Genomic DNA, 27,031 nt, shown 5'->3' on the forward strand with positions numbered 1-27,031 from the left:
ATAGGTCGAAAGTTGAATGAACGAGTACTTATGTCCTTTTGATTTCTTACAGGGTGAGTCGTTGTTGCCTATAACACGCTAGCATTCTGCTAATGAATGCTGATTGGTTAGTGAAGGACTGATACGACCAGAGCTCTTGCTTGATGGCATCCGAAGCGGAATCAGAATGTCAGAGCATTAGCAACATTAGCAACAACATTAGCAAGCCAAAACTCTTTCTAGCATGTGTATTGACAGGAAGAGCCTAACCTGTCAGCTGTGTTGTCGATGCCCTGAGAGAAAAAAGTAAGTGACCAGAGCTTGCCGTAAAGCAGTATCTCTGGTCGTACGATGTGTATGACGTCAATTACATTTTCTAAAGCTTTTTAGAACAGAAAGGCGACTTAAAAAAAATCTAACAGCCAGCAGTGTGTATTTTTTTTGCCTCCCCTTTCGAATTCATAATTCAAATTACTAGACAAAAAATTATATCCTGAGAAAAGTGAATTTTGAGGGGTATCCATCAGGGGTTTCTCCAGCAACCAATGGGTACTGAACTACTTCCGCTTTCCGGTTTTGTGTTTCCTGTTCAGCGTCTAACCTCTACTAGCGTACCATGATATCGACAGAGAAGGCAACATTACATTGATTAGAATAAGTTGTGTTGAATAAAATGTTGTTAACATGAGTTCAAGTTACACTTGTGCCCTTGTCGGTTGCCATAACAATTCAAGAAAATTGAAGATTTTCGTTGGAAACGTCTTGCTTCGAACATCAACAACTTCGAAGAAATTGTCAGTGTCCATCGCCCGCTTGCACTCCATGCCAGGGAATAAGGAACGCAAAACAGCGTGGCTTGCAGCTTTGAAACTAAAACACCCTCCAAAGAAAGTGTATGATTGCTCTTTCCATTTCTTAAAAAAAAAGCCAACCGAACTGTATCCTGATCCGAAGCTTCATCTGGGCTACGCAATAATGGCATCACTATCAATATTGTAGGTGGATGAATAAATACAATAAGCATGAACATATTAAATTACAAGTGTAAAAACATTTTGTCAAGTGCTTTGCATATGTAGTATTATATTTTTACCATCCACTGAATAGCTGCTGCATGGCTACATGACTTCCCTAACCCGGCTGCTGACTGTTTCAATGTATTGTAGCTAGTGTATTGTTACTTGCTTAACTGCATGCTCTTATGGTTCTTCCCTTTGGCACTTATTTTGGTTGTTCACAATATGTGCTTCATGTTTTGGCTACCCGCAATGTTGTTGGGGCTATCTTGTTGTTATTATCAGTGACCAATGCACTTTGTAAAGCTCTCTCTTGGAAGTTGCTGTGGATAAAAGCGTCTGCTAAATGAGTAAATGTCATTGACTCCACTTTCCCTCAGCGTTACCCATGCTGTATGTTTAGCTTTATTGACACTGACTGGGCTCTACTGCTGCCTTCAAAAATATAAAGCTGCCGTCTTTCTTCAACAATACTGTAGGCTACCTATTTTGTTACTATGCAAGTATAGTAAGTATATGCTACTGTGCTTATGTAATTACGCAACTCTTTGCCATCAACACCTTCAGTAAATAAAAGGTAAATAACAACGTCGATGTATGCTAGCTAACATTGGGTCATTGCTTCATGTCATCTAGCCACTCTGTCAGACGGAATGGATGAGGGACTGTACGGTACTGTCGTCACGACTTGTTAAAACATCCATGGTGTGTATCCACCTCCGTTTTTTGTCCATTTGTGCTTCATCCATGGAGAAAAACTGTCTTTTACAGCAAACAAGATAGCAATCTACGGTCTAACAAACGTACACAAGCTTCGAACCGGAAAACGAAAACCGGATTCCGGTTGAAACCCGCTATGAATCATGGGTAAATTCGCTAACCAGGAAAAAGGTGGATAGCGCCATAGACCTCCATTCATTCTGCACTCGCTCGTTAGCGCCCTCACATGGAACTTTAACCAGTTCAGAACCCGGAAGTTTCCCGAGAGTGGCAGTTCTCTCTATATTAGACATTCTCTGATATTAGACATTCTCTGGTTGAAGTCTAAACTCGTAGTAAATTCGATTAATATCCCCGGAGTGCCCTGGTACACGCCGAGTTTCATTTAGTACATAGTTTACTTTAGCACATTACACATAGGCCTATTTAATTATTGTGGGATTAAATGGAAGGATCCATATTGGTAAATTGCTTTTATTTAAAAATCAGTACAGTGTCGTAACAGGTACATACAAGTACTAGATACTAGTACTAGTATCTAGTACTTGTATCTACCTGTTATCTACTAGTACTAGATACAAGTACTAGTAGATATACTACCTTGTACCCGCATCAAATATAGCTTGCGGTAAAACCTTTTATGCAATAGGAACATACCTCTTCAGACGCTGACTTTTATTCTTAAAAAGCCATTTGATATAGTCAATGCTGCGGTGGGGAATTTATTAGCTAGCTAGAGCTAGCTGGCTGGCTAGCACAACAGCCATTACCTTTAGCTAACTACCAAAGCAACTCAATTTTCAACACTTTAACTCTAAAATGAACTTCTCCCAGTGTTTATTTAATACTGATTGATGTTGGTAAATATAAATAATTTACTTCGCAATGATTTGTTGATACTGTCATCAACGATTTGTGAGATCGCAGTTGGAAAACAGGGCCTGTTTCATTTGCTGCAGAGCTGTAATTTGTGGTGGACAGGTTAGCGAGGTTTCTTCTTCAACATTGCTTGCTATATTGGTGTTTTCAAATTGTAGTCGGAGGCAGTGATATAATGTCACATTATTTTTGTACAACCTGCAAATACGTGTAAATTGTTGTTGATGTTTTTGATTCTGTTTTAGGCCCGCACAATGAGCTAGCTAGCTGATGAAACCCATTTTGTAAAATAAGATGGTATACTGTAAGCTAATTACTGTAGCTAGCTCGCTAACATGTCAGACTTAGTCTAGCCAATTAAACTTTTCGCACGCCTGGCTAAGTTTCTGCTAGAGTTTTTCATATGGTTACGTTGCAATCTTCTAATGCTTTTCTAACCTCCATGGTCCCTTATACACCTGTGTTGTGATAGATCTGCATCTGAAAACATTTAACAGATATGGAAGATCAGAGGGACAACTGTCCTCATCTGGATTCCATTGGAGAGGTTACCAAGGAGGAACTTCTGCAAAAATCCAAGGTGTGATCTGTTGAACCATTATCCTCCCTGACATACAAGAAGTGGCTTTATACATTTTAAGTAAAAAATCAGACAATCCCAATCATTCCCATTGGATTTCAAAATGTTGGATATAGAATCACACTAATAAGAAAATAAAGGGTTCCAAGACTATTGCTAGTGCAACCTACTTTTCTGTCTTCTAAAGGGAACATGCCAGTCATGTGGAGCTGGAGGTCCCAACCTCTGGGCCTGTCTGCAGGTAAAAAAAATAACCTGATGTTTCCTCTGTCTGTACCCTTTTTTATATGAATAATATCAGGTATCATTAGACTTTACTCAAGGATCCAATTTGGCTACTTTATTATGCGTCACTCAACCAGTAATGCCATGTGTTCCCATTGTTAGAGTGACTGCCCATATGTTGGGTGTGGAGAGTCATTTTCGGATCACAGCACATTACATGCACACGTAAGCACAATACTTCTCTGCTCTTCTGACTGTACTTCTATAACTATGGTCTTTACCTTCATTACTCACTTTTGTTGACAGAAGTCTATATGATAAATTGATGGTGGGTGTTTGTGCCTGTGTCTATGTTTGTTTCCCCAGGCAAAGAAGCATAACCTGACAGTGAACCTGACCACATTCAGGATATGGTGTTACGTGTGTGAGCGGGAAGTCTTTTTGGACCAGAGACCTGTGGCACCTGCGTCCTTCACCCACCACCACCGCAAAACCTCTGAGCAGGTACAGGCTCGAACCAAGATCAGCCCAACCTGCTCACCAACAAACTGTCTACAGGTGTTTTACCAATCAGAAATGACAAAATCGCATCAATATGATTTGCTCTGGACTGGAGGAGTCAGAGCAGCTGTTGGTTTTTATTGTTGGTGTAACTTTATGAAGTTATATTCAGTTATAAAACATTCTGATGTTATAGGATACAGTACATCACAATGTAGGACACAATTTGAAGGCAGTGCCTATCGCAGTGGCAGAGGAGGAGGGGTCCGAATCAGAGGAGGATGAGCTCAAACCCAGAGGTGAGTACAGACCTCCTTTTGTCACTGTTACAAAACTTGCTGTGGTAGACTAACTTGCCAGCAAGTTAGCTTGAGAGATGTACAAACTCAACATCTCATGCTTTAGTCAATGGAAAGCTATTTTTTTGAATAAGAAAGTAATTAGATTAGTTCTTGACTATTCAAATATCTTCTATTATGTTTGTATTGATTAATTTAGCAGATGCTTTCAGCCCAATCAACAAACATGTTGAATATTGGAAGTTCAGCAGATAATCATGGACTGGAAATGTATGGTTCAGTAAAACAACATGGGAAAACAACTGCCATAATGAAGTAATGGTCTTGTTGCTCTGGTTGCTTGTTCCTTTCCTTAGGCTTGACGGGAATGAAGAATATCGGGAACTCTTGTTACATGAATGCAGCCCTTCAAGCCCTGTCCAACTGGTGAGGTCACTTTCTGTCTTTGGAAGGTTTACATTTTCTCTCTTTTCTAGTATTTTTCTTCAGAAAACTTGTTAACATCCTGATTTGATTGATGTTTGGCATGTGGCCTTGTTGTTGTTTGAAGTGTTTTATTAAAAATTAACTCTACGTTCCTCTTTATATCCACTCTATCCTCTCCTTTTTTCCAGTCCTCCTCTTACTCAGTTCTTCCTGGACTGCAGTGGGCTGGTGAGGACAGATAAGAAGCCGGCACTGTGTAAGAGCTATCAGAAGCTCATATCTGAACTCTGGCACAAGAAACGGTAAACAAACCACGTGTACAGTCACTTACACAAGACCCGATGTCTAATTTCTATCCCCATTGTTGCTGGACTGATTCAATGAGATCATGAACTGTAGCAGCAAAGATATTTATACTCAGATAAAACTCAAAACACTCCCATTAAAGAACATATGTTGAATGAATTTTGTATTAATTGCTGACAAATTCAGTGAGTGGCCATCCTCACCCTCTTCCTCCCCCCTTATAGGCCCAGTTATGTTGTGCCCACGACTCTCTCCCATGGTATCAAACTGGTCAACCCCATGTTCCGAGGCTACGCCCAGCAGGTAGGGGGAACCTCCCAGCAGGTAGGGATCCAGCCACGGCCAACCACACACCCCTCTCGAACCCCTGACCTAACCGCCATCCCTAAACCCTTTCAAGAGCCCACATAACCTCCTTGAAATGACCTTCCCCTGTGTTGCTGAATGGCTACTTACCACTGCAGTTATTTCTATTTCAAAGTTGGGTGTGAGGGACAAGACTGTGAGGTTATCTGGATCACCCAAAATCCAATGCCTGTGTTGTTGCCTTGTTAGGGTAAATTTGGCTAGAATAGTTTTGGCAATTGCTACGAACATTTATGCAAGATGCTGTTTAATTGTACCACTTGGTGCCAAGATGGTGTCAGTGTTTGATTTTATTTATAGTCTATTGATTGATCCTACACACACCCATACTCTTACAGACTTTACGTACTGACTGCAAGTATCCAAAGATGTGTCCATAGGACCACAGTATTAAATAAATACAAATTGATGTCAAAGCACTGCTACTTCCACTCTGTAGTTTCTATGGAACAGGCCTCATAATGGTTTCCTCCTAAAAAAACGAAAAAAAAAAAAAAAAAAACACATTCTCTCTCTGTTCCTCGGTAACTGAGATTTATAGCTAGTTTCTTTCTATCTGTAAACCGCACTTCCACCCACGCATATACGCACAAGCGCTAGCTAACCAGCTGTGCTTCTCCTCCTGAATCCTTACATCCATCCCTCCACCTCCCTCGTATTTGTTCTTTCATTCTGTATGTGTGTATGTTAGTGTGTAGTTTAACCAGACCACCACTTTGTTTCTCTGCAGGACACCCAAGAATTCCTTCGCTGTCTGATGGACCAGTTGCACGAAGAGCTTAAGGAGCCTCTAATTGAGGATGGGGGGGTGGGAGGGGGGATGGCCTTGGGTGAGGGGGGTGACGTGGACGAACACCGGAATGGTGACCGCTCCCCCTCAGAGGACGAGTTCCTGTCCTGCGACTCAGGCTCCAGCAGCGACCGGGGAGAGGGCGGGGGGCTGGGGGACGCAGAGCTGCTCATCCAGGACGAGGGTGTTGGACCAAGGCCTGGGGGGCCTGGGGTGGGGGGTGGCGGGGGGCCAGCCGGGGTAATCTCGGAGAAGGAGAGGCTAAAGGAGAGGAGGGTGTCCGGCTCACCACTCCACGGGGGGTCTCAGGAGATGGACGAGGACGCAGACGTTGACACAGCAGCAGAGGACGGGACTTCTGAAAGGGGGGACAAGGAGGAGGAGGAGGAGGAAGAGGAGGAAGCGGGGGTGACCCCCCCCAGCCCCCGGAACCAGGCCCCAAGTCTGGAACCAACTCAGGCTGAGATACAAGGAGAAGGACAGAGTAACAGTATTCCAGGTATGAGCTTCTAATGGGAGTGTGGTGGTTTTCTAGAGTGTGTCTCAAGTTTGTGAGTTGCATGCATTGTTTCTTGAACTTGTGGTTTTATGTAGTGGATTACATCATTTATCCGGTGTGACAGGTACTTGCATCTCATATACATATAACCCCACCCCCTTCCTTTTTGTTGACAACATTGCCCCCTCCGCAGAGCCAGACAATGAAGCATCAATGTCCCGCGCCCATTCTCGCCCCTGCAGCCCTGTTTGCTCTGTTCAGGAGCACCATCCCAAACTTTCCTCCAGCCCCCCACGATCCAGCCCCCTCCGCTCCACCCCCCCAGCCTACTCCTTAAAGAAAGGTACTGTCTCTTCTCTTTCCTCTCCAGATATAAGCAATGCTTTTCTGCGTCCAACTACACATTTAAGTACAAAAAAAGACTTTAGCAAACTAGTTATTCACTTGTTTGTCTATCTCCTTCTTCCCCTCTCTCCCTTCTCCAGCTCAGCTCCTGCTGGGGGCTAAGAAGAAGAAGCAGTCTCGTTACCGCAGTGTCATCTCTGACATCTTTGACGGCTCCATCCTCAGTCTGGTCCAGTGTCTCACCTGTGACAGGGTGAGCTGTGCTGTACACCAGGGGGCACTACTCGCATGGGAACCTCGCAATACCCGTTCACACCTGAACTAGTGCCCCTGTTGTACACAAACAGTAATGAGATATGTAATAGCTTGAAAATGCAAGGCTTATCAAATGCTACAAAATGCCTGAATTATGTCTAGAAACACATCGCGTTTCTTTGACCCAAGGAAAAGAAGAAAATAAAAAAAGGTTAATGGTTGGAGTGTAGTCACATACAGGGATTGAACAATGTATTTGCCACTAAACTTTTCACAGAGCCATGGTTTGCAAATGCGCTGGTTGGATGCGGCAGATAATATTCTCTTCATTTTCGTGCCATATGAAAGTAATTCTGTTGGGCTGCATGCAGAAGTTCTGAACAAACTTGTCTCTGATGGGATGTCCTACAGACCCGTATGGATTTGTACCAAAATAGAATTTATGGCTGGCTTCTATCTAGAGTTTATATGCATTTATCAGTCATCTGAGTGGAGAGAGTAACAGCAGAGTATAATTATGACTTAAGAATAATGAAAAGATCCGACATGCATATGGTCTGCATAAAGGTCAGAGGGCACAGTTTTTACATGGAAATGCAGGGCACTACACTGCGACCGAAATGGTCGCATTTGCGACCGAAATGGTCGCATTTGCGACCTTTTGAAATGCCATTGTGACCGTCATTTTTAATGGGTCGCAAATGTATCACTGATATGTTTTATGCAATATGCTATGATTTATGAGAATTTGTTAACACAGTAATGTGTATTTTAATAATATGTTTTAAAACGTGCTCTGTGCATTCAACATATCAAGTTGGCTTTAGCCCCGCGCCCCCCTCCCGGAATGGTGTAGCCTAACGTTGATTTAAAAAGAAAATCAACCTCGTCAAGACGCACGCAGCAATCGTATATAGGCTACTCAATTTGACGTGTTAAAACGGAAGCGGACAATTCGCCATGTACGGAGCATGTGAGTTGATATGATGATACGGATACAGACATATGAATTTCGACACCAGTGGCTCGAAGAATACCAGTGGTCATAGGTTATCATTACAGTTTACTTAAGTCTTCTAAATTAAATAAACCTCTTAAGGTCTGCAAAAAAGTGGTATTGCCAGGAAAATTTGGCAATACTTCAAAAAGTGGTATTGCCATGGAAATACTGACAGCGGCGGCAATAGTTAAGGTACCAAGATGGAGGAACGTACTGTGTGTAGCCTACTGTAAATTCTGTGGGCCTTCAATTGCAGGACTGTCCAAATTTGTAACAACGTCGACACGACGAGGTGTCCCCTTTTTCAGAAACTCAAAATCTGGTCACCCTAATTTCTGTGTTATTTTTCCTTAAGAGGTCAGGAATCTGCCCATCTGCGCCCCAACCATAGCATGTTGAAATCTAAAATAAATAAATGTTGCACTTCATGATGCAGGCCTACTGTATTTTCTATTGCATTAAATCTATCCCAATCAATGTTAAAGAAAGAAAAAGGTATGTGGTTTAAAAGATGGCAAGTAATATGGCATGCTGTTTTTGGATGCTTTTATATAGGCCTTAGTGGTCCCCTAATACTCAATTGTCTCATTCCCAAAATACAGCTTTGGTGCAGAATTACAGCCACTACGAGCAGTCCCACAATGAGCTTTCCTTAGGATGTGCCATTTTTTTGTCTGTAGCTTTAAATGCTATGAGGAGGAGAGAGGCGGGGCTAATTGCCATTGCAAGCCATGATGTCTCTCAAGGAAAAAACAATATTGTGCTCGCACGGTCGTAGCTCATTTTCTCATTGGTGGGCCAATGAGCTGTTAATGTTAAATAACTTCATAAAGTGACTTTTTCATTCCATGGGACCTTTAAAGTACATTAAAGCACATCTGTATGCAATACAGGTTCATTATTGTTCATTATTATCCAGAGCGGCTTACTATAAATAATTTGAACTAAATTATGTTTTGCGCCAGTAACTGAAAAAGTTAGTAGTGCAAGTGCCACCAGTGGGAAAGGTTAGTGTACAGCCCTGAAATGATAACAGAAGAAATACAACCAACAGGTATTAGCCTACAAGGCATGGTTTTAATCACAGACAAGACGGTTATCATATATCAGTCAGGCTCAACCTATCAGAAGGCCTCCTTCAGCCACAGGGCCAACATACTTAGAAACCTAGGCACTGGCCCCTGACTGCCCATTGATGGTCTCTTGCAGCTGAGTGGCCTGTCCTCTACAACTGTCCCTGTATAATCAATGTGAATCAATACAATCAATAAGACCAAGAAGATGATGCTGAATAATATGATATAAGATAAGAATGATAAAGTACTACTTGTTCTCATAATAACTCAACAATTTGATTATCCCTCCGTTAGGTATCTACAACAGTGGAGACCTTCCAGGACCTGTCACTTCCTATCCCAGGAAAGGAGGATCTGGCAAAGCTCCACTCCTCCATCCACCAGAACCTACCCGCCAAGACCGGCATCTGTCCAGACACTTATGGCTCCCAGGGCTGGATCTCCTACATCATGGACTCCATACGGAGGTCAGGGGTCAGGGGTCAGAGGTTACAGAGCAGGGTCAGGAAGGACTTGGAGGAGGTTAGTATATAGTGGGCAGTGTTTGAGGGGCTGAGGTAAGAGTAGTTGATGACTTTTGGGGGACTTGAGTGTATGCTTTCATAAGAGGCATGCTAAAAGAATGCAGCGTGAGTTAAAAAAAGAAATGTAAAAACAAAAATTGTTACACCCTGACTTGATTTGTGTGGTCCTTGACTTGTTCCTCTCCCCTTTTCTCTTTCCCCTCCTGCAGATTTGTTGTTTCCTGCATCCCCAGCTGGTTCTGGGGTCCCATGGTAACCCTGGAAGACTGTCTCGCTGCCTTCTTTGCCGCTGATGAACTCAAAGGTAGGAAAAAGAAAAAGAAACAGATGAAGAAATATACCTACTCATGCTTTATCCATACAGACTCTGCTCTAAACACATCAGTTACATGCTTTTGAAGATTTCAGTGAGCACTCACTCATTTAGTTCAAAGTTTCTACCCCAATCATCTCAATGTTAAAGGTGGTGTAGGCAAGTTTTACAAAGCTAGCTATTTTAGCTTCTATTCCAAATTATTCAAACCATAAAATCCCACCCCCTCCCTTCAAAGACATTCCCACAAAACACAGGAACGTGCTGCCTGACTGCAGAACTGCCAGAAGACCAGTCAAGTTAGTCCACGAGAGAGAACAGCACCGTTTTTTTCACAAATTACCCCATGTATCATTCACATGTAAGAACACGCACAACACTATCATAATGAACATAACCATGGCTAACGTTAGTACACACTACTTTTAACTGAAATCTGGAACTGAATTTATTGCCTGCTCTTTCTCCACCATTCTTGCTTAGCCTGGTTGAAAACTACAGTAACGCACAATGAGTGCAGGGGCAGACTGCACGCAGGTAGACAGACAGGTAGCCCGTCCAGTCATTAGTCTCAGAATGGTCTTGCATTACATTTACATGCATTCATTTAGCAGACGCTTTTATCCAAAGCGACTTCCAAGAGAGAGACTTAATGATTTGTCATGGGTATTACAGTGTTGCAAAGCCCACAGATGTCAGATAGATTTCATATTACCGTCAAACCTTTAGATGTATTGGCTGCTATCAAGATGTGAATTTTATTTTGGCAAATATGACAAAAGGTGCTTCTCAACAGCGTTGCCTACACCAGCTTTAACTGAAGTGGCTGTATAACTCTGGAGTTCAGTGTGTCAAACCTTTTCTACAAAACTCATATCCCTATGTCATTGTTTTACAGGGGACAACATGTACAGCTGTGAAAGATGTAAAAAGTGAGCTTTAAAAAAACGTTTTTCTCAAGTTGTGAAATATTTACTCAGAATTCTAGTATTGCGATAACTTTATCATCAAAGGAAGATCAGCACACGCCTTTCCGCTTATTTCCGGCAGGTTGAGAAATGGTGTTAAATATTGCAAAGTGCTTCGTCTACCAGAGGTAAACATTTCTTCTGCCAGCCTTGGTCATGTGTGGACTTCACCACACTCTGACATCCTGTTTTAAACCCTGTTGGTGAAAGTGTGGTGAGTGATAATTAAGCATTTGAAGATGAGTCATATCCTGTTTCATCAGTGCGTGCGTGCGTGTGTATGTCCTGACACAGATTCTATGCATTCACCTGAAGCGCTTTCGCCACGAGGTCATGTACTCCTTCAAAATCAACAGCCACGTCTCTTTCCCCTTGGAGGGCCTTGACCTCCGACCTTTCCTGGCCAAGGAGAGCCCCTCCCAGATCACCACCTATGACCTGCTGTCCGTTATCTGTCACCATGGAACTGCAGGAAGTCAGTTTTCATTCTCTACATAACAAGAACTGCATGAGCTTAATTTGTCTGTAGGACTGTGCTTACCGTTAAAAGCAGCCATTTGTTTCTTACTCTTAATCTCTCGTATTTCATCTCTTCCATGCCTTTCTTCTCCTGTGTGATTTATCTCCCCATTGTTGAGGCTTTCTCTCTACCTTCCTCTAATCTTTCACCCTCTCTCTTTCAACCCTCTGTCTTTCCAGGTGGCCACTACATAGCCTACTGTCAGAATGTGATTAACGGCCAGTGGTATGAGTTTGATGACCAGTACGTGACCGAGGTCCATGAGATGGTGGTGCAGAACGCTGAAGCATATGTCTTATTCTACAGGTCAAACATCAGACCTAACATACAAACACAACTGTTACATAACAGCTGAAATGGAAGATAACACAAGTTAAAGCTGGTCTATGGAATGATTAAATCAAGTTTTTAATTTATCAATCGTAGTATATATAATTTTTCAGATTACATGACTGTGTATGTACCCATACATTTGCCCATGTGTTGGTACAGGAAGAGCAATGAGGACTCTGTGCGAGAGCGTCAGAAAGTGGTGGCTCTGGCCAACATGAAGGAACCCAGCCTGTTACAGTTTTACATCTCCAGAGAATGGCTGAACAAGTTCAACACTTTCACAGAGCCTGGCCCCATTGGCAACTACACCTTCCTCTGTCAGCATGGAGGTGAGGAACCAATCTAGCCTCCAACGGGGTCTCACAAACATGCAAACATGTGTAAAGCCTCCCAACAGCAAACCATGTCATGCTGACTTCTGACCGTTTTCAGTAAAGTCAAGGTCGGAGTGACTGACAACCTTGATTTATATAAGGTCACATCATGAGAACCTTGTGTGTGTTGTGTCCAGGGATTCCTCCTACAAAGTACCACTACATAGATGACCTGGTGGTGATCCTACCCCAGAACGTCTGGGAGTACCTCTACAACAGGTCAGCTGTCAGTTGGTTTGGTTCTGTCTGTAACATTCTGTCCATCTCTCACTGTCCCTTTATTCCTGAGCCGAAAATACGGTTAGAACTTATGCACTTCTGATGCTTGATTTTCTGCTGTTCTTTCTATTTGTATTTTTTACTCAAGCGTTTCCAAAATGAATAAATAGTAATGTATTGGTTTCTCTGTATCCCCAGTTTTGGAGGAGGTCCAGCAGTGAACCACCTGTACGTGTGTGCGATCTGCCAAGTTGAGATTGAAGCCCTGGCCAAGCGCAGGAAGGTGGAGATTGACACCTTTATCAAGGTAAGCCAGAGGATTGTGTGTTTATTTGGGTGTGTGCCACACCTTTTTGTTTGTGTGTGTGTACAGTATGAACTACTGTGTCATTGGTGTGTGTGCGCGTGCATGCAGCTAAACAAGGAGTTCCAGGCAGAGGAAGCACCTACCGTCATCCTGTGCATCAGCATGCAGTGGTTCCGGGAGTGGGAGAGCTTTGTCAAGGGCAAAGACAATGGTGAGGGCAGACAGCACCCGAAACAGTTACTACCTCTCCACACCCTGCAGCCGTCTATCCACTTGTACACTTTGTTTGGATGTGACTTGATTGTATTTGTGTTGTTTTTAAGAGCCTCCAGGGCCGATTGACAACAGTAAGATTGGTGTGATGAAAGGAGGACACATTCAGCTCAAACAAGGCAAGTAACAAAGTTTTGGCACATATTATTATATGTTGGTGCACATTTGCTCTGTCTCAGACTCTGTCTGTCTCTTATGGTGTCTCTTACTGTGGGTCCGTCCCATCCTGTGGGGTACCCCCCCTCTCTCTTATAGGGGCCGATTATGGCCAGATCTCAGAGGAGACCTGGCTGTACCTCCTGGGGATCTACGGTGGAGGGCCAGAGATAGCAGTGAGACAGACCATGGCCCCGGCCAACACAGAGAACTTGTATGGGGAGAGGAAGATTGAGGCTGAGACCAGGGCGCTATGAGAGAGGTAACTCATTGTGCCCACACACATACACGTGTTTACAAACACTCGGATTACACATCTGACTCACATACACATGTTGGAGCACTTCAACATCCTTGTTTCCAAACGTACTCAAACAAACACTTGAACACAAACATACACAGTCACACACACACACATTTGCATGCTCACACACATTCACACACACAAGCACGCTCACAGTCACGCATTACAGACATTAGCACACATAGAGAAGCCAGTTCTTTTTGTAGGGGGTGTGGAATGGATAAACATTTCGGGCTCTCACAAATACCTTCCCAGAACCATACCAGGCTCCTGTACTTGACTGGTACTGGTCTTTAACAAGCTGAACATGATCTCTCTCCTCACTACATTCCTTTAGTGCACCAGAGGGTGTGTGTGGAAATCAACATATTTACTCATAAAGAGCTTGTAAATCTGAAAATCACTGTCTGCAATGAACCTCTGGTTTCAGTCAGCGGTGGGGCTGTCCATTTGTTCTTGATTAATTATCCTTGACTAGATTTTCTCAACCTTTTTTTTCTTCAACTTTCTCCCTCTCCTCCAGGTTGTCTGGCTCCCTCCTCACTCCTTCTTTCACAGGAACCTTGGACGAATGTGCATGAAAGAAGAAGCCTTTTTTGGAGCGCCATGTTTAAAATGTAGCTTCTCTTTATCGCCCCCTGCGAAAGACATAGTAGTACTCGATTACTTCCTATCATAACTGTAGTGGAGTGTAATATCTATTGAACCAATCTTAAGATGTTTAAATGGAAACCAAGAACATGTCATTCCTCCTCTGTGGGGCATTGTGGGTAGCTGTGGTGTGTTAAAATGGCCACTGTATTTGCTAGCTAGTGTGTGTGAATTGTTAAGCTTACCTGGTCTTGCTGGCACCTGACCAGATTGACTGATGTCACAACCCCTGTAGCCTCCACTACCAGGTTCCGAATATCTACCTGGTTTGGAATACTCCAGGTTTTCTGTCACAATCTGAATGCTACCAGGTTCTGACTCTATTTTATGGTGAATGTCACCAAATCTGGGAGTGGAGATATCAGTCTCCTGGACCAGGTTGGGGGATGAGAGGGACATGTGTTAACTGCTGCTTGACGACACATAAATAACTCACAGCTGAAGTAACTCTGTAACGTCAGCAGCACTCTGCACCATTTTAGCACTTTTTCCTTTTTGTTGCTGAGACAACCATAGTGAATTGATCGTTGTACATATATATGAACTGGTTATAAGTATTTACTTATTATGATTTGTGCAGAGTTTGCAGGGCTTGAGTCACTCAGGACCTGGATTACCAGGTCTGTTTTAAAGAGTTAAATTATTGAATACTGAATAAATGGATCGTTTTAATGTGATCCTTAGTATAAGTTTACATGTATATAAAAGTATTCTATAAGTGATTTATTTAATGTTTAGAGAGACAGGAGATTGGTAGATGTAGCCTTGCCATCTCAGAAGACTACATAACCTACAATGCACCTTGATCACAGATGACTCACTAGCCTGCACCGTCCATTGGGGTTTCTCTTCTGCAAGAGAATAGAAGACAATTCCACCCTCACAATTTATGTTAACATACCCTTCAATCCCATCCAATTATGGATATATGCATATGCACAATTGGATTGGATGGCACTCGTTGAAATCGGTTTGATGTTCTTAGAATCAATAAACAATCAAACGACTTTGAGGACGAGGACTAGTAGGAACATGAACATGGAATTGCCAGGCAGAGTGATTACATTTGTATTCTTCCCTTCAGCCCTTGTGAGACACATGAGTCTCAGTATTCTAGATTACCATGAAAGGGTGAGTTGACAGAATGTGTTTCAACCAGTCTTTACAACAGAGTTGACCTCAGAAACATTTCTGGCTACGTTAGCTGACAAATGTACCCATAATGATATCCAAGTGTACATTTAAAGATAATCTTCCTGTTTTAGGATCACTTGTCTGCAATTTATTGCTGTCAAATTTGGAGACTATTGAAGTGACCCATCCTTTTGTTGTGTACAAAATACAGTGGATTACACTATTAAATAAAACAATTATACCACAATGCTTGTGGAATTGATAAAGATATTGTTCAATTGAGTTATAACTCAGTTTAAGAAGAGGACGCAAATGTGTCTCTTTTTAAAGAAATTATTCTTGTTACTTTAATTTCTTATTTTCTGATTATGAATATCTGTATTGTTGAAAATGTAACATTCGTATGTTTTCTCAAGTGCAATGACGAATGCTGCATAATATGTTTTCAAAGCTTGAGAAGGAGTAAAGCTGTTTTAATGGTTTTATCAGCGTTGTGGTACCTACTGCAGTGAAACAGTAACATTTTAACTGTCAGTGATATATGTCTTCATTATTGTTACATCCAAAACTAGTGCATTTGTATGTTATGTTTGGGTTTGTTTTCTACACAATGGCACACACCCATGTGTATGTGTGTGAGAGTTGAGTCCAAGTGAACATTAGATCCATGGGCGGCGCTAGGGAGGGGCCAGCAGGTGCTTCAGTACCCCCAAGAAAGACCAAAGCACCACGATAAAACCCCCCAAAATATTGCTCATTTATTAATAGTATTTATATATAATATATATAATTGCACAGCTACCCCTGTCAGTGATCTAGCACCCACTCTACACCTGCATTAAAAACAATCTGGCGCCACCCCTGATTAGAGCATATCGAATTTGGGAAGTATTCATGCAACACATTTTTTAATTGTATTTCTGTGTGTGAATCTTCATGATTCTTGCTGGTCAGAGTCACTTTGATGCTAACAGTTATAGAGTACTGGGTCTGAGGCATGCAGTGTTCTCTGATGTCTATCTGTGAAACTGATGTACTCATAACTAAGGAAACAACTAATAAATGCCTGTTTTTTTTTTTTCTTCCATTTGCATTTGTTGTGTGTACGAAACAAGTGTTATGTGTGTACGAATCACATAATTGCCCTATCGCTGTTTGTCTGGATTTATGAGACTCTTTGATAGGATGTTTCTGCCAGTGTGAATAATCACCAGATCAATAAGTAATTCTGAGGATCAGTAACTCCTCATTGATTAAGCTTTTAGAGTACTGACCCCTGCTGCATGCTGGGAAATAATTATATAATCAGAGCCATCCTTATGTTTTTTTGTGTTAGTTATCCATCAGCTTGTTCTGGTGTGTATGTCAGAAGAATGTTTGTGGCTATTTGTTTAGGGGTGTCAGTGACTGAGGAAGACACTGCAAGTGGGCAGCTATGATGTCATTTATAGTCCCAGTCCCGTGCCTGGTTGTGTCTAGCCAGCACAGATACAGCCGGACAGAGGATGGTAAATCAAGAAAGGTATAGAAAAAAAGGATATAGGGATGACAGAAAAAGCCATCTGGCTCTCACCAATCTTCCTCAAGACAGAAGCAGTGAAATTGTTTACAAGTTAGGTGGGTGTGCTAACACTAGCTCATGGTGTTCCTGGGTGAATCTAGCCTCCATCTCACACACACCCAAACACAGACATGCTGCTGCTGCATCGGTTTACTGTTTCCAAACATTAGTGTGTTTCACTGTCCTAGTGACTTGACATGGTATGACACTGAACTTGTTAATGAAGCTGTCAGATTCTCTGTTAGGACTGCTTCACAACTATCACATAATAGATGCATGCATGTTTGGTTCTGATATTATTGCTTGTGATAAAAATGTTTTGTCAGGAGATGAATCATGGTAACGGTTTTAATGTTGTAGATGAGAAACAAGAAAAAAGCAGATACAAGTTTATCAAAGCTTTCATATGCCTGATCAAGGATGTAGGCTCAGGTTAAATAATGGGCTATGCTGGAAAAAAAGGAAAATAGAGAGGTAGAAAAAGCGTCTTCACAGCTGCCAGATCTGCCCATATTTGGTGTTGTCTATGAGCTGGGGTGTGGCACCTTGGCAGCCAGACACTTAGCAGCAGCCCACTTTTTCTCACTTAAGCTGGCATCATTGGCTGTTCAGTTCTTTGTAGACACCGAGACATGCTTTGCATGTGACTGTGACTGAGAGGAATTATGTCATTATTTAAGCGGAAAGGTCACAGTTCGGCTGAAAGACGTGTTCAGATCTGCTCTTGTGAGCCGGAATAATCACCCATTACTGTAATCACTCATTAGACAGGTTACATGGAGCTTTGTTGTGCAGTCTCCGTCTTTGTAAGAGGAAGTTACAGTGGCACACAATGAGGAATGGCAATAGGGTACTAAAGGGCATACTAAATGGGATGACTACTACAGCTACATCAAGATTACTTATCAGTGGAATATTTGGCTGGTGAAAATAACTCTGCCAGTTTCTGTCTGTTTTGAAGTAGTTGATCATGTATATTAGTATTAGGAAGTTATGATATGTAATCCCTTCACTGTGTCAGAGAGCAGGGCTCTGGATGACAAGAACAATAACCTCTTGTAAGGAAGAACATGGTTCCACAACTGACAAAAACACACTAAAAGCTCAAATATACACACTCCAGTATTCTTTCTGTGGGCCAGGCTAGATCTTTTGGCAACCTTTTGTGGAATTAGCTAAATATTTACATGGTTTACTCTGATACAGTGCGTCATGGGAACAACTCTATGACCCTGTGACCTTTGAATTCTCTGTACCCACTGTGGTGTCCTAGAGCCGGACTGGAAGCAACACAACTGTCTGGGTGTGGTTAACCAGGAGAAGAAAACGAGAAACCTGGCAAACACAGTAAACATTTTCTCTCATCTCTACTCTCCTGTGTTCCACCCCCTAGGGCCCTAGGCAAGAGTTTTGACGGGGGAGAAGCATGCAGAAACACATTCCCGGAAGAAGACACTCACAAGTACATCAATGCTTACACACACACAAAAACACTCACCTACTTCATCACTAGCCTACGTCAATTTGGGGAAATTTTATTTGGTAATTTGGGTGTTGTGTGTTTTCATTGTCTGTCTCCTTCATTTTCTGTGTGACACATCTCTGTGTGTGTGAGTGACAGTGAGTAACCCGTGACATGTGTCTGTCTAGGACAAGACAAATACAGCATTTAGTTTGTAATTACGCCTTTGTTTCTGTGTCAATGAGCAATCACGTGTCTACCTGGGCTCATGCACAATGGGCTGTACCATGTGTTCCCAGCTGATAGACATGTGGAGTGTGTCAGAGCGACATTTGACCTGCAGGGCGATGGAGCTTACTACACTGCCTGAAGCAGCCCGGGGAGGGTACTATCGGGCTACGGGTCTCCACTATATGTCCTCATTCTCGAATGCTGAAGACTGCTGCAATGACGTCAGCACCAGTAGCTCCCTCACCATGGAATGGCAGGCAAGGGCTGGGGACTGATGTGTGCTGAACCAGATCTATGCACAACTCACTAAGCCTACAAAGATGAAAAACCCCATACATTTACAATTAGTCATTTAGCAGACACTCTTATCCAGAGCGACTTACAGTAAGGACATTCCCCCTGAGGCAAGTAGGGTGAAGTGCCTTGCCCAAGGACACAATGCCATCTGACCCCATACAGAAACAAATGGATGAAAACAGAAGAAACTGGAACCATGTACAAATGTTTTCTGTTTGTTTCATTATTTGAACAAAAAAAACAACTGGTTAAATATGTGTGTGTGTGTTGTGAGGGTGTGTGCAAGAGAGTTGACTAGATTTATGGATTGGTTATTTGGTTATGGTTGATTATTTTTCTGAGGTGTCTGTGCTTGTTTATTTTTCAGAGGAGGGCGGTGTTGGAACGGACTCTGAGCATTTCAAAAGAGAGGTGTAAAGTAATATCTAGATAACCCACTAAACCCAATCTGAGCTGGAAGAATGGATGTAGAAATGTCAGAATTGCAATTCAAATATCAAGTCAAACCATGAACTGTAATAAATAAATAGACTTCATACATCAACACAGATTGTATAAATGTATTCTGTTACTGTCTGAGGACAAATGTCTGATGTCTAGTGTCACTTATGTGAGAAATGCCTGTTCGGTTCTTTGACATGAGGGTGATGAGAAAATCTCCCCACCTCACTGTGTATTCTAGTCAAACCAGACACTGAGACCAAGAATACTTTTGGCTGAAATGAAGAATGTCTGACACCGTCTGTCTATGAAAGGAGAAGACCAAACGTCTCATATAATGAAGAGAACTTTAAGAAAACTTTCCATCCCTTTTTGGTTACCTCTCAGGGGAAGGAAACCTTCAGTTGGGAATGCAGGCAATCACAAACATGTTTATTTTTTTATTTTTTAGCTACAGCATGTTTCTCCTACAGCTTACCAGTTGATTGAAGTTTTGTTCAATTTAATGATCTCAAAAACATGTAATCATGCCGTTTTTAAAATGTTACATGTACATGTAGGCTATTCATTTATCAGACTTTGATCTAAAGCAGCACATGGGGCTAAAACTTAGACCTAAATCAAAGCATTTTGGTTCTATTGTTCGACTCCTAAGCCTTATCAGGGCTGGTCTCAGAAAAATATTTTCTCAGGAGTTGCTTTCAGATTGGAGAGGAAGCAGTTTACTTAGCATGTCCAGTTGATGTAAAAGTAATGCATGTTTGGTCTGATATTATTAGGATTTCTCCGGTAGGAGGAAATCTATTGTTTTTATTAGTTTTATTAGGGTTCCTCCGTCAGGAAGACCCTATTGTAATTGTTGGTAACATTATTATTAGGGTTCCTCCGTCAGGAGGACCAAATGTCCACTTTTCAGAGTGGTTGCATTTTCACCCCATTGCTCCAATTCTTCTGAAACTTGGTGTGCATGCCTCATTTTTCATGAGGAACAAAAAAGCCTCAAGAACCCATAAGGTCTGCCGTGATGGATTTTCCTGTACAGTGATAATTTGGGAAAACATTCAAAATTCCTCTTCTCTTGAACCAAAGGTCTAATTGACTTGGAATTTGGTACATATATGTATCATTGACGTATTGAAAAATGTTACTTAAGGCAATTGAATCAAGTACAAAATGGCTGAAAGGGGTGTTTTTATGTAAATGTCCACATTAACTCAATATGTTTGTGTCACTAAATCAAATGTCATTTTCAATGATGGTTTTTCAAACCTAATAGGCTTTAAGGTGACATCACTCTGACGTACCGTACACAATTTCACCTTGGTATGTCAAAATATGATTGAATTAGAGCTGTTTCAACTTTCGCTTACCACAGGAGAAACAGCTTACTTTTTTAGACAGTAACTGAACATAAAAACACTCAACATTGAGATTAGCTCACTGGGCTAGGACGATGACCTGCAAAGCATAAGGTCGTAGGATCGAATCAAGCCACAGTCGTTAAGCCCGTCTTAAATTTGAATATCTGTTCAGTTAAACAGGATGACATCGTTCTGAATTATCATGCGCAATTTCACCTTGATATGTCAAAAGATCATTGAATTACAGCTGTTTGAACTTGGGCCGAACCGAACAATCCATGCTGCAGGACAAACGGCTTCCTGTTTTGATACAGAAACTGACCAGAATTTCTCAACCTTGCTGTTAGCTCAATGGGTTGAAACATTGTACTGCAAAGCATATGGTCACAGGTTTGAATCCAAGCACAGTCTTTTGGTCTGGAATAATTTTGATTACTTGTTTAGTTAAACTGGCAGACATCATTCTGAAATACCATGCACAATTTCATGCAATTTAACCTTGAAATGTTAACCGTTTCTTAACCTTTGTCCCAAAGCTGACAACAAACTAATACTCATATCACACAGTCAGAGCACAGCTAGATAATCAGCGTCAGCACCCTTGGGTACCCAGCATGCAGTGCGGCATGTCCAAAAACGCAAAGACTTGTGGAAAATAGTTTGGTTACAACAGCCTTGCAAGGGATTTCAGTTGTTGTGTTCGTTCAGTTAGATATTTGTAATGTTATTGTTGGTTAGTTAATATAATCTTGTTGGTCACCCTGATCGTGTATGTTGTGTATTTTAATCGGATCAGAGAGTCGGCTAATCTAGTATCACGAGCTATTCTCACCTTGATATGTTTGAGCTTGGACCAAATCTGACAATGCTTTCTATTGGAGAAACATCTTATTATCCAGTTGATGACTGAACATGGCAAAGGTCCAGATCTGGCAATGGCTCAATTGGCTGAGATGTTGTGCCGATAAATGGAGGGTTGAAGATTCAAAACCAGTCGGAGGCAATTATTATTTTTTTTGGACAGAACAGTTTGTAGTGTTCCGGGCAATCCTCCAGTTGTAAAACATAGTAATGAGTGTTTATTTGAGCCCATAACAACACTCCGATCATCTGTTAAGCAGGACTGTGTAAACCACTGCAACACAAGCCAGGTTTACAACAGTAGCTAGCTTCTTGGAGTCTACATATGGTAGTGTCAGATTTACAACCGAATTAGCTTGAATTAAGTAAATTCATCATCAGACATCTCTCTGAAGTACCATAAACAATTTCACCTTGGTATGTCAAAATATGATTGAATTAGAGCTGTTTAAACATTGGCTGAATCTAACAACGCTTACCACAGGAGAAACAGCTTTCTTTTTTGTACAGTAACTGAACATGACAATATTCAACACCGAGAATAGCTCAACTAGCTGGACTGGTGACCTGCAAAGTATAAGGTCGTAGGTTCGGATCCAGCCACACAGTTTGAGTCTGTCTTAAATTTTAAATACATATACAGCTACATAATCAACATCAGCACCCTTGGGTACCCAGCATGCAGTAGGCATGTCCAAAAACATGGAAATAGTTTGGTTACAACAGCCTTGCGAGGGATTTCAGTTGTTGTGTTAGATGTTATCGTTTGTTAGTTAATATAATCTTGTTGGTCACCCTGATTGTGCATGTTGTGTATTTTAATCGGACCAGAGAGTCGGCTAATCTACCATCACGAGCTATTCTCACAAGTAGCTGAACATGAGCTCTACCCAGTCCAGCCCTGTTGCCCACATGGCTACTATTAGTTGTGCATTGACTGAGATTCTGGAAAGAGATCAACCCAAGAAGACTTTCAATAACGTATAAAAAGCTAATACTCTGCCTTTTCTATTCATAGCATTTCAACAGTTGGTGTGTAGAGAGACTGACTTGTAATGTTATGCTCATTAGTTCAAATCCCCATTCAGCCTATTGTTGTTGGCCAAACATTAAGTAGTTTTGCTCTCTTGTTGTCCAACTCTTGACCTTCTACAATGTACATTTTTATAATATTTTGCAATTTTGCGGAGGAACCTGCATTGTTGCTTGCATCTATATTTGATTATTTATTATTGACAGTAGGGGAGACTGGGGACAGTCGCGTCAAGGGACAGTTGCAACAAGTCTCTTTACTTTATGAGTGATGACACTCATATTGCACATGCACAGTTAGACCCCTCCCCCCACCAAGAAGACAGAACACATATTCAACATCTGCTGCTGCATTCATTGAACACATTGAACAAAACTTGTTTTGGAGGTATGAAAGTAAATACTTTCATGACCTGTATTTTTGTCATACTGTCTTGACCTTTTGTATGAATTAATCAAAACTTACTTAGTTTGAATTATTGTTTTGTTGACTTTTAAGTGAGATGGTTAGCATGTGTCAAGGTCAGTGTGTCTAGCCAGCACATGATGTTCTGTCATGGCTGATAGGGTTGGGGACGGTTGCAACAAGTTGTTGCAACCGTCCCCAAGCTAAGCATCCATATCAAAACAGACCACACAACAGTATTTTTCAACATGAACAAGTCAATATTTTGGAACGAGCATCAGATTGCAAATGTTCAATTCTTCCTGTCTGACACTGAAATATGGAGAGATTGAATAGCTTCTGTAACACCTGCACCCTGAATCTATGTAGGCCTATGTTCTACACATAAACAAAGCTCAATAACTGTTATTTGATCAATATTACTAAATAAAATACAATAGGGCCTAATATTATTGTATAAATAAATAATACTTTAATATTAAAGTAAATAAGTTAATGTTTTCAGAATTCTATGCTCATTGAGACAAAAATCTAAAGTTAATTAGTGACATTTAAGGTATTTTTAACATGTTGCAACTGTCCCTGACTTGTGTTGCAACTGTCCCCTGGGTTGGGGTCAGTTGCAACATCTGGCTTCTTCCATTCAAATAAATATTATTAACGATATGTCATATGTAATCATCTTTAAATGGTATGAGTAATTAGCAGACAGACGCAAGTTTAATATATACAAATTTGGTTGGTCCAGTCTAAATAGTCTCTGAGTAACAGAAATAAATGCAAAAAGTGTTGCAACTGTCCACAGTCTCCCTAATGATGAAAAACGGTAATCTTGGTAAATCAAACCACTGTAGCATAAGGTGCTAGGAGCTGGGATGGTTAGAACTGGTTCATATGGTGTCGCCTATGCGAGGGGTTGCAAGGCAAAAATCACACCACAGCAGTGATTCGATTTTTTCACGCATTTTACCACCTGCCTGTTTAACAACTGTGCTAGATTTGTATACAGTAGGCCTACATGCAGGCCAAAAAGTTCAAAAACCAATTGGAGAGAGGAGGGTTGCTCTACACCAAGGCCGTAATCATAATCTGGTCAAAATGTCCCCCCCAATATATTGTGATGAAATGATGTTGTGTGGGCAATACTGTGGCATGACTCTTGTGGGGGGAGGGATCTAAGGGAAGAGCTGGGGGTGTTAATTAATGAGCTACACCTGGTATGGGATAATGGGCGAGTGAACAGGGATAAAAGGACGATGACAGCGACAGGTGGCTCATGTCGAGCTGCACTCAAGGAGACATGGTGGGTGCCGTTCGCACGCTGAGCTGCCGGTGATGAAGATAGGCTAGTGGGGTGACTGATAGATAAGGCGGGGAAATAGAAGTTCATCAGCTGCTTCTCAGCAAGAGGTTTCCCGCTGATGTCATTTGCGGGGACCTACGAGCGCTGGATCGGTGGCTGTTGTCTCTCCCCCTACCGGCCAGTGCCCAAGCTCAGACCCCGAAGGAGGGTCTTGTCATTCGGGCGAGTTAAGTTTTTAACCTTTACCTTGGTGTGTGTGTGCGTGTGTGTATTTTTAACCGAACGGCAGTACCAGTTTATGATCCGGGGTGGGAGGGTGAACGAGGGACGGTGGCTTCAGGTGTAGCCTGGCGGGCGTCTGGTGTGCCTAGTGCAGTGCAGTGCCGTGAGTGTGTGCGGTGCCCTACGGCAGTGTTTCCCAAAGACTGGGTCGCAACCCTCGGGTGGGTCGCAAGAGATTTTTTTGGGGTTGCCTTGTCACGATCTGAATCTCTGCCAGTGGCGATTTCTTAAACTAATTAATGGTCAAATATTTACTGTTGTGTTAACATTTTAAATGCTTTAGAACATGTTCATATCGAAGACGAGTTCATTCTGAATCAGCTACATATATTAGCAGGTCGACTGACTGATTTCCTTCTCATACATTCCCGTAGCGCCACAGTGCATTTCCCTGTTGAAGCTTAGCTTCTATGGACTTCAATAGGGCTGCTTTGAACAGTTTTTTTCAGTGCTTCGAATTGGATCATTGGATAATCATTGGATCATTGGATAATCATTGGTCATTGGATAAATGCTGCGATTATGTCCCGCCCTGGACGCTCAGGTGGGGGTGAATGGAGGAGTGCGCTTGCCTGGATGCAGGGCTTCCGCGTGATTATTGGAGGGTCTGTCGAAAGACATCTCTTTTTGATTGACAGTAATTTTGTACTATAAAAAGTCACCGAAGCTATTCAAGCTCAATTCCATCGCGGATTCTGTAACTGTAGTCAAAAGAGCTGCTGCAACCTATTTCTTGGTATTTGCTTGGCGAAGTTGCTAGCAAGTTTTCATCATACATTTTATACAATTATACACCACATGCCTTGTTTCAGTTGAACCTAATTCCCACATTTTATTTGAGTTTAATATTGTTTCGTTGATCGTTCATTCATTCATTCATTCATTCATTCAAACATACATAGGCCTGCTACATAAATACAGTAGGCTAAAGTAGAAAAGTAAGTAAAATATATATGATTTAGGCCGAAAATGAACTTCCCCTATTTGAAAGACCAGCAGCCGTCTGCGCTTAATAAAACTCATCTCGTTGCGCTTATTGAGAACTTTGATCGCTATTTTCCAACAGAGAGGTAGGCTATGCCCTTCTGAATAATAAAAGGTGGATGCAAAATCCCTTCGAATTTGAGAATCCTCAGGCTTTTCTTGAGTTGACGCTTAGTCCTGCAGAAGAAACCGAGTTGTTACCGCTCAGCTGCGATCGCACTGACGCTATGGATCTGTGACCGTATCATCATTCTGGATAAGCATTTCGTCAGAATATCCTGTCCTCCAGGGACGTGCACAGGAATTTTGAAGGGCAGTTGCTCTGGCCTGAAAAAAAAGCACCCCCCCCCTGCAATAAAAGAAAAAAAAAATCCTGCCTACTAATGATAATAATTCATGTAATTTATTCTTCTTGTTAAAACAAAATGTTATAAACTAACCATCAGCAGACATGTAGCTTAGTTTTCCTACCAAAAAATTAGCATGTGATAGCGGGCTGTTTGTCTGGTAGGCAAGCTAGCCGTCTGATTATTTAGGCTAAACGTGGCAAACTGAGTCTGGATTTATGACAATTTTAATTGATTTCATAACCTTGATTGTGATTGTTCGTTTGTTATACATTTCTACAACTTCAAACTCACCTTTTCTGACAACGTCAAAACAGTTTTTTATCGACACAGAATGAAACAACCGCCAACCGCCTCCCCCATGTGACTTCCACTCTTGTTGCCCATAGGCTTATCGATTGGAAGTGAATAAGGCTACTTTATGACATGTTTCGGGTGGCAATTTTTAAAATCTAGGTCTACATGAAATTCTGCAGCTGTTTAAATTCACTATTATTTATTTATTTTCCTCGGAGGGGCACTTTGACTCGAGAAGGGCAAACGGGCAGTTGCCCAGGCAACCTCAGCCAAAGCGTGTGCACGTCCCTGCTGTCCTCAGTAGGGCCAGTATTTCTAATTATACCTTATTCCTTTCACTACCATGTACATGTGCGAATTGGGATTTTCTGTGCTCACAAAAATGAAGACAAGTACAGAAACAGACAGAATGCTGCGCCTGTTGCACTCTCCTCCTGCACCACGGACTGAAACGCACTACAAAAACGCAGACAGGCCCACCTATCCCATTATCATTGTTGAAATGGTACAACATGTTTTGTATAATTTGTAATCTTTTAGTAATTATTTCATATTTTTTTCCAATATTGCTGGTTCAATTGAATGTTGAAAATAAGAATACATGGGCTATATGTTTTTTTATAGCCGACATTGTATGTCCAATTAGGCACTTATTGGATACCTTCTTTAAACATTGCTGGTTCAATTGTTCAAAGAGAAGTGATCACTCAGTCTGAGATAGCTTACTAACAATGGCAGTAGGCGTACAAGTTCTGAAATAACAGTAAAATATCCTCATTATTGTTCAATATGGTCAAATCCACCTTTATTTTGTGATTTACGAATAAT

General features: G+C 41.7%; 1 protein-coding gene across 8 annotated transcripts; it reads left to right on the top strand.

The window, feature by feature from the left end:
* Nucleotides 1-1,967: 1,967 nt before the first annotated feature.
* usp20 (ubiquitin specific peptidase 20) lies at nucleotides 1,968-16,420 on the top strand. Of its 8 annotated transcripts, none has more exons than XM_084686906.1 (25): nucleotides 1,968-2,178; nucleotides 3,067-3,174; nucleotides 3,362-3,415; nucleotides 3,562-3,624; nucleotides 3,766-3,957; nucleotides 4,097-4,199; nucleotides 4,556-4,625; nucleotides 4,814-4,927; nucleotides 5,156-5,255; nucleotides 6,028-6,586; nucleotides 6,780-6,929; nucleotides 7,072-7,184; nucleotides 9,557-9,729; nucleotides 9,996-10,090; nucleotides 10,998-11,031; nucleotides 11,150-11,195; nucleotides 11,362-11,542; nucleotides 11,767-11,893; nucleotides 12,080-12,249; nucleotides 12,432-12,513; nucleotides 12,712-12,820; nucleotides 12,929-13,031; nucleotides 13,144-13,212; nucleotides 13,349-13,511; nucleotides 14,077-16,420. In XM_084686906.1, the coding sequence occupies exons 2-24, from the start codon at nucleotides 3,094-3,096 to the stop codon at nucleotides 13,504-13,506; spliced, it is 2,946 nt and encodes a 981-aa protein (XP_084543032.1). In that variant the 5' UTR covers nucleotides 1,968-2,178; nucleotides 3,067-3,093; the 3' UTR covers nucleotides 13,507-13,511; nucleotides 14,077-16,420. The 8 variants fall into 8 exon arrangements, with proteins under 8 accessions (XP_084543032.1, XP_084543034.1, XP_084543030.1 ...); XM_084686908.1 differs by having other exon boundaries at nucleotides 3,092-3,174; XM_084686904.1 differs by lacking the exon at nucleotides 1,968-2,178 and adding an exon at nucleotides 2,237-2,696 and having other exon boundaries at nucleotides 3,092-3,174; nucleotides 3,766-3,903; nucleotides 5,156-5,234.
* The last annotated feature ends 10,611 nt before the right edge of the window (nucleotides 16,421-27,031 follow it).

This window comes from Hypomesus nipponensis, chromosome 22 (assembly GCF_054491055.1).
Source record: "Hypomesus nipponensis isolate SF chromosome 22, ASM5449105v1, whole genome shotgun sequence".
Taxonomy (NCBI): domain Eukaryota; kingdom Metazoa; phylum Chordata; class Actinopteri; order Osmeriformes; family Osmeridae; genus Hypomesus; species Hypomesus nipponensis.

Coding starts and splice junctions, on each gene's coding strand:
- usp20 (XM_084686901.1), top strand. CDS start 2,570: ATGTTGGTAAATATAAATAATTTACTTCGCAATGATTTGTTGATACTG. Junction 3,175..3,361: donor AACTTCTGCAAAAATCCAAG/GTGTGATCTGTT, acceptor TGTCTTCTAAAG/GGAACATGCCAGTCATGTGG. Junction 6,587..6,779: donor ACAGAGTAACAGTATTCCAG/GTATGAGCTTCT, acceptor CCCCCTCCGCAG/AGCCAGACAATGAAGCATCA.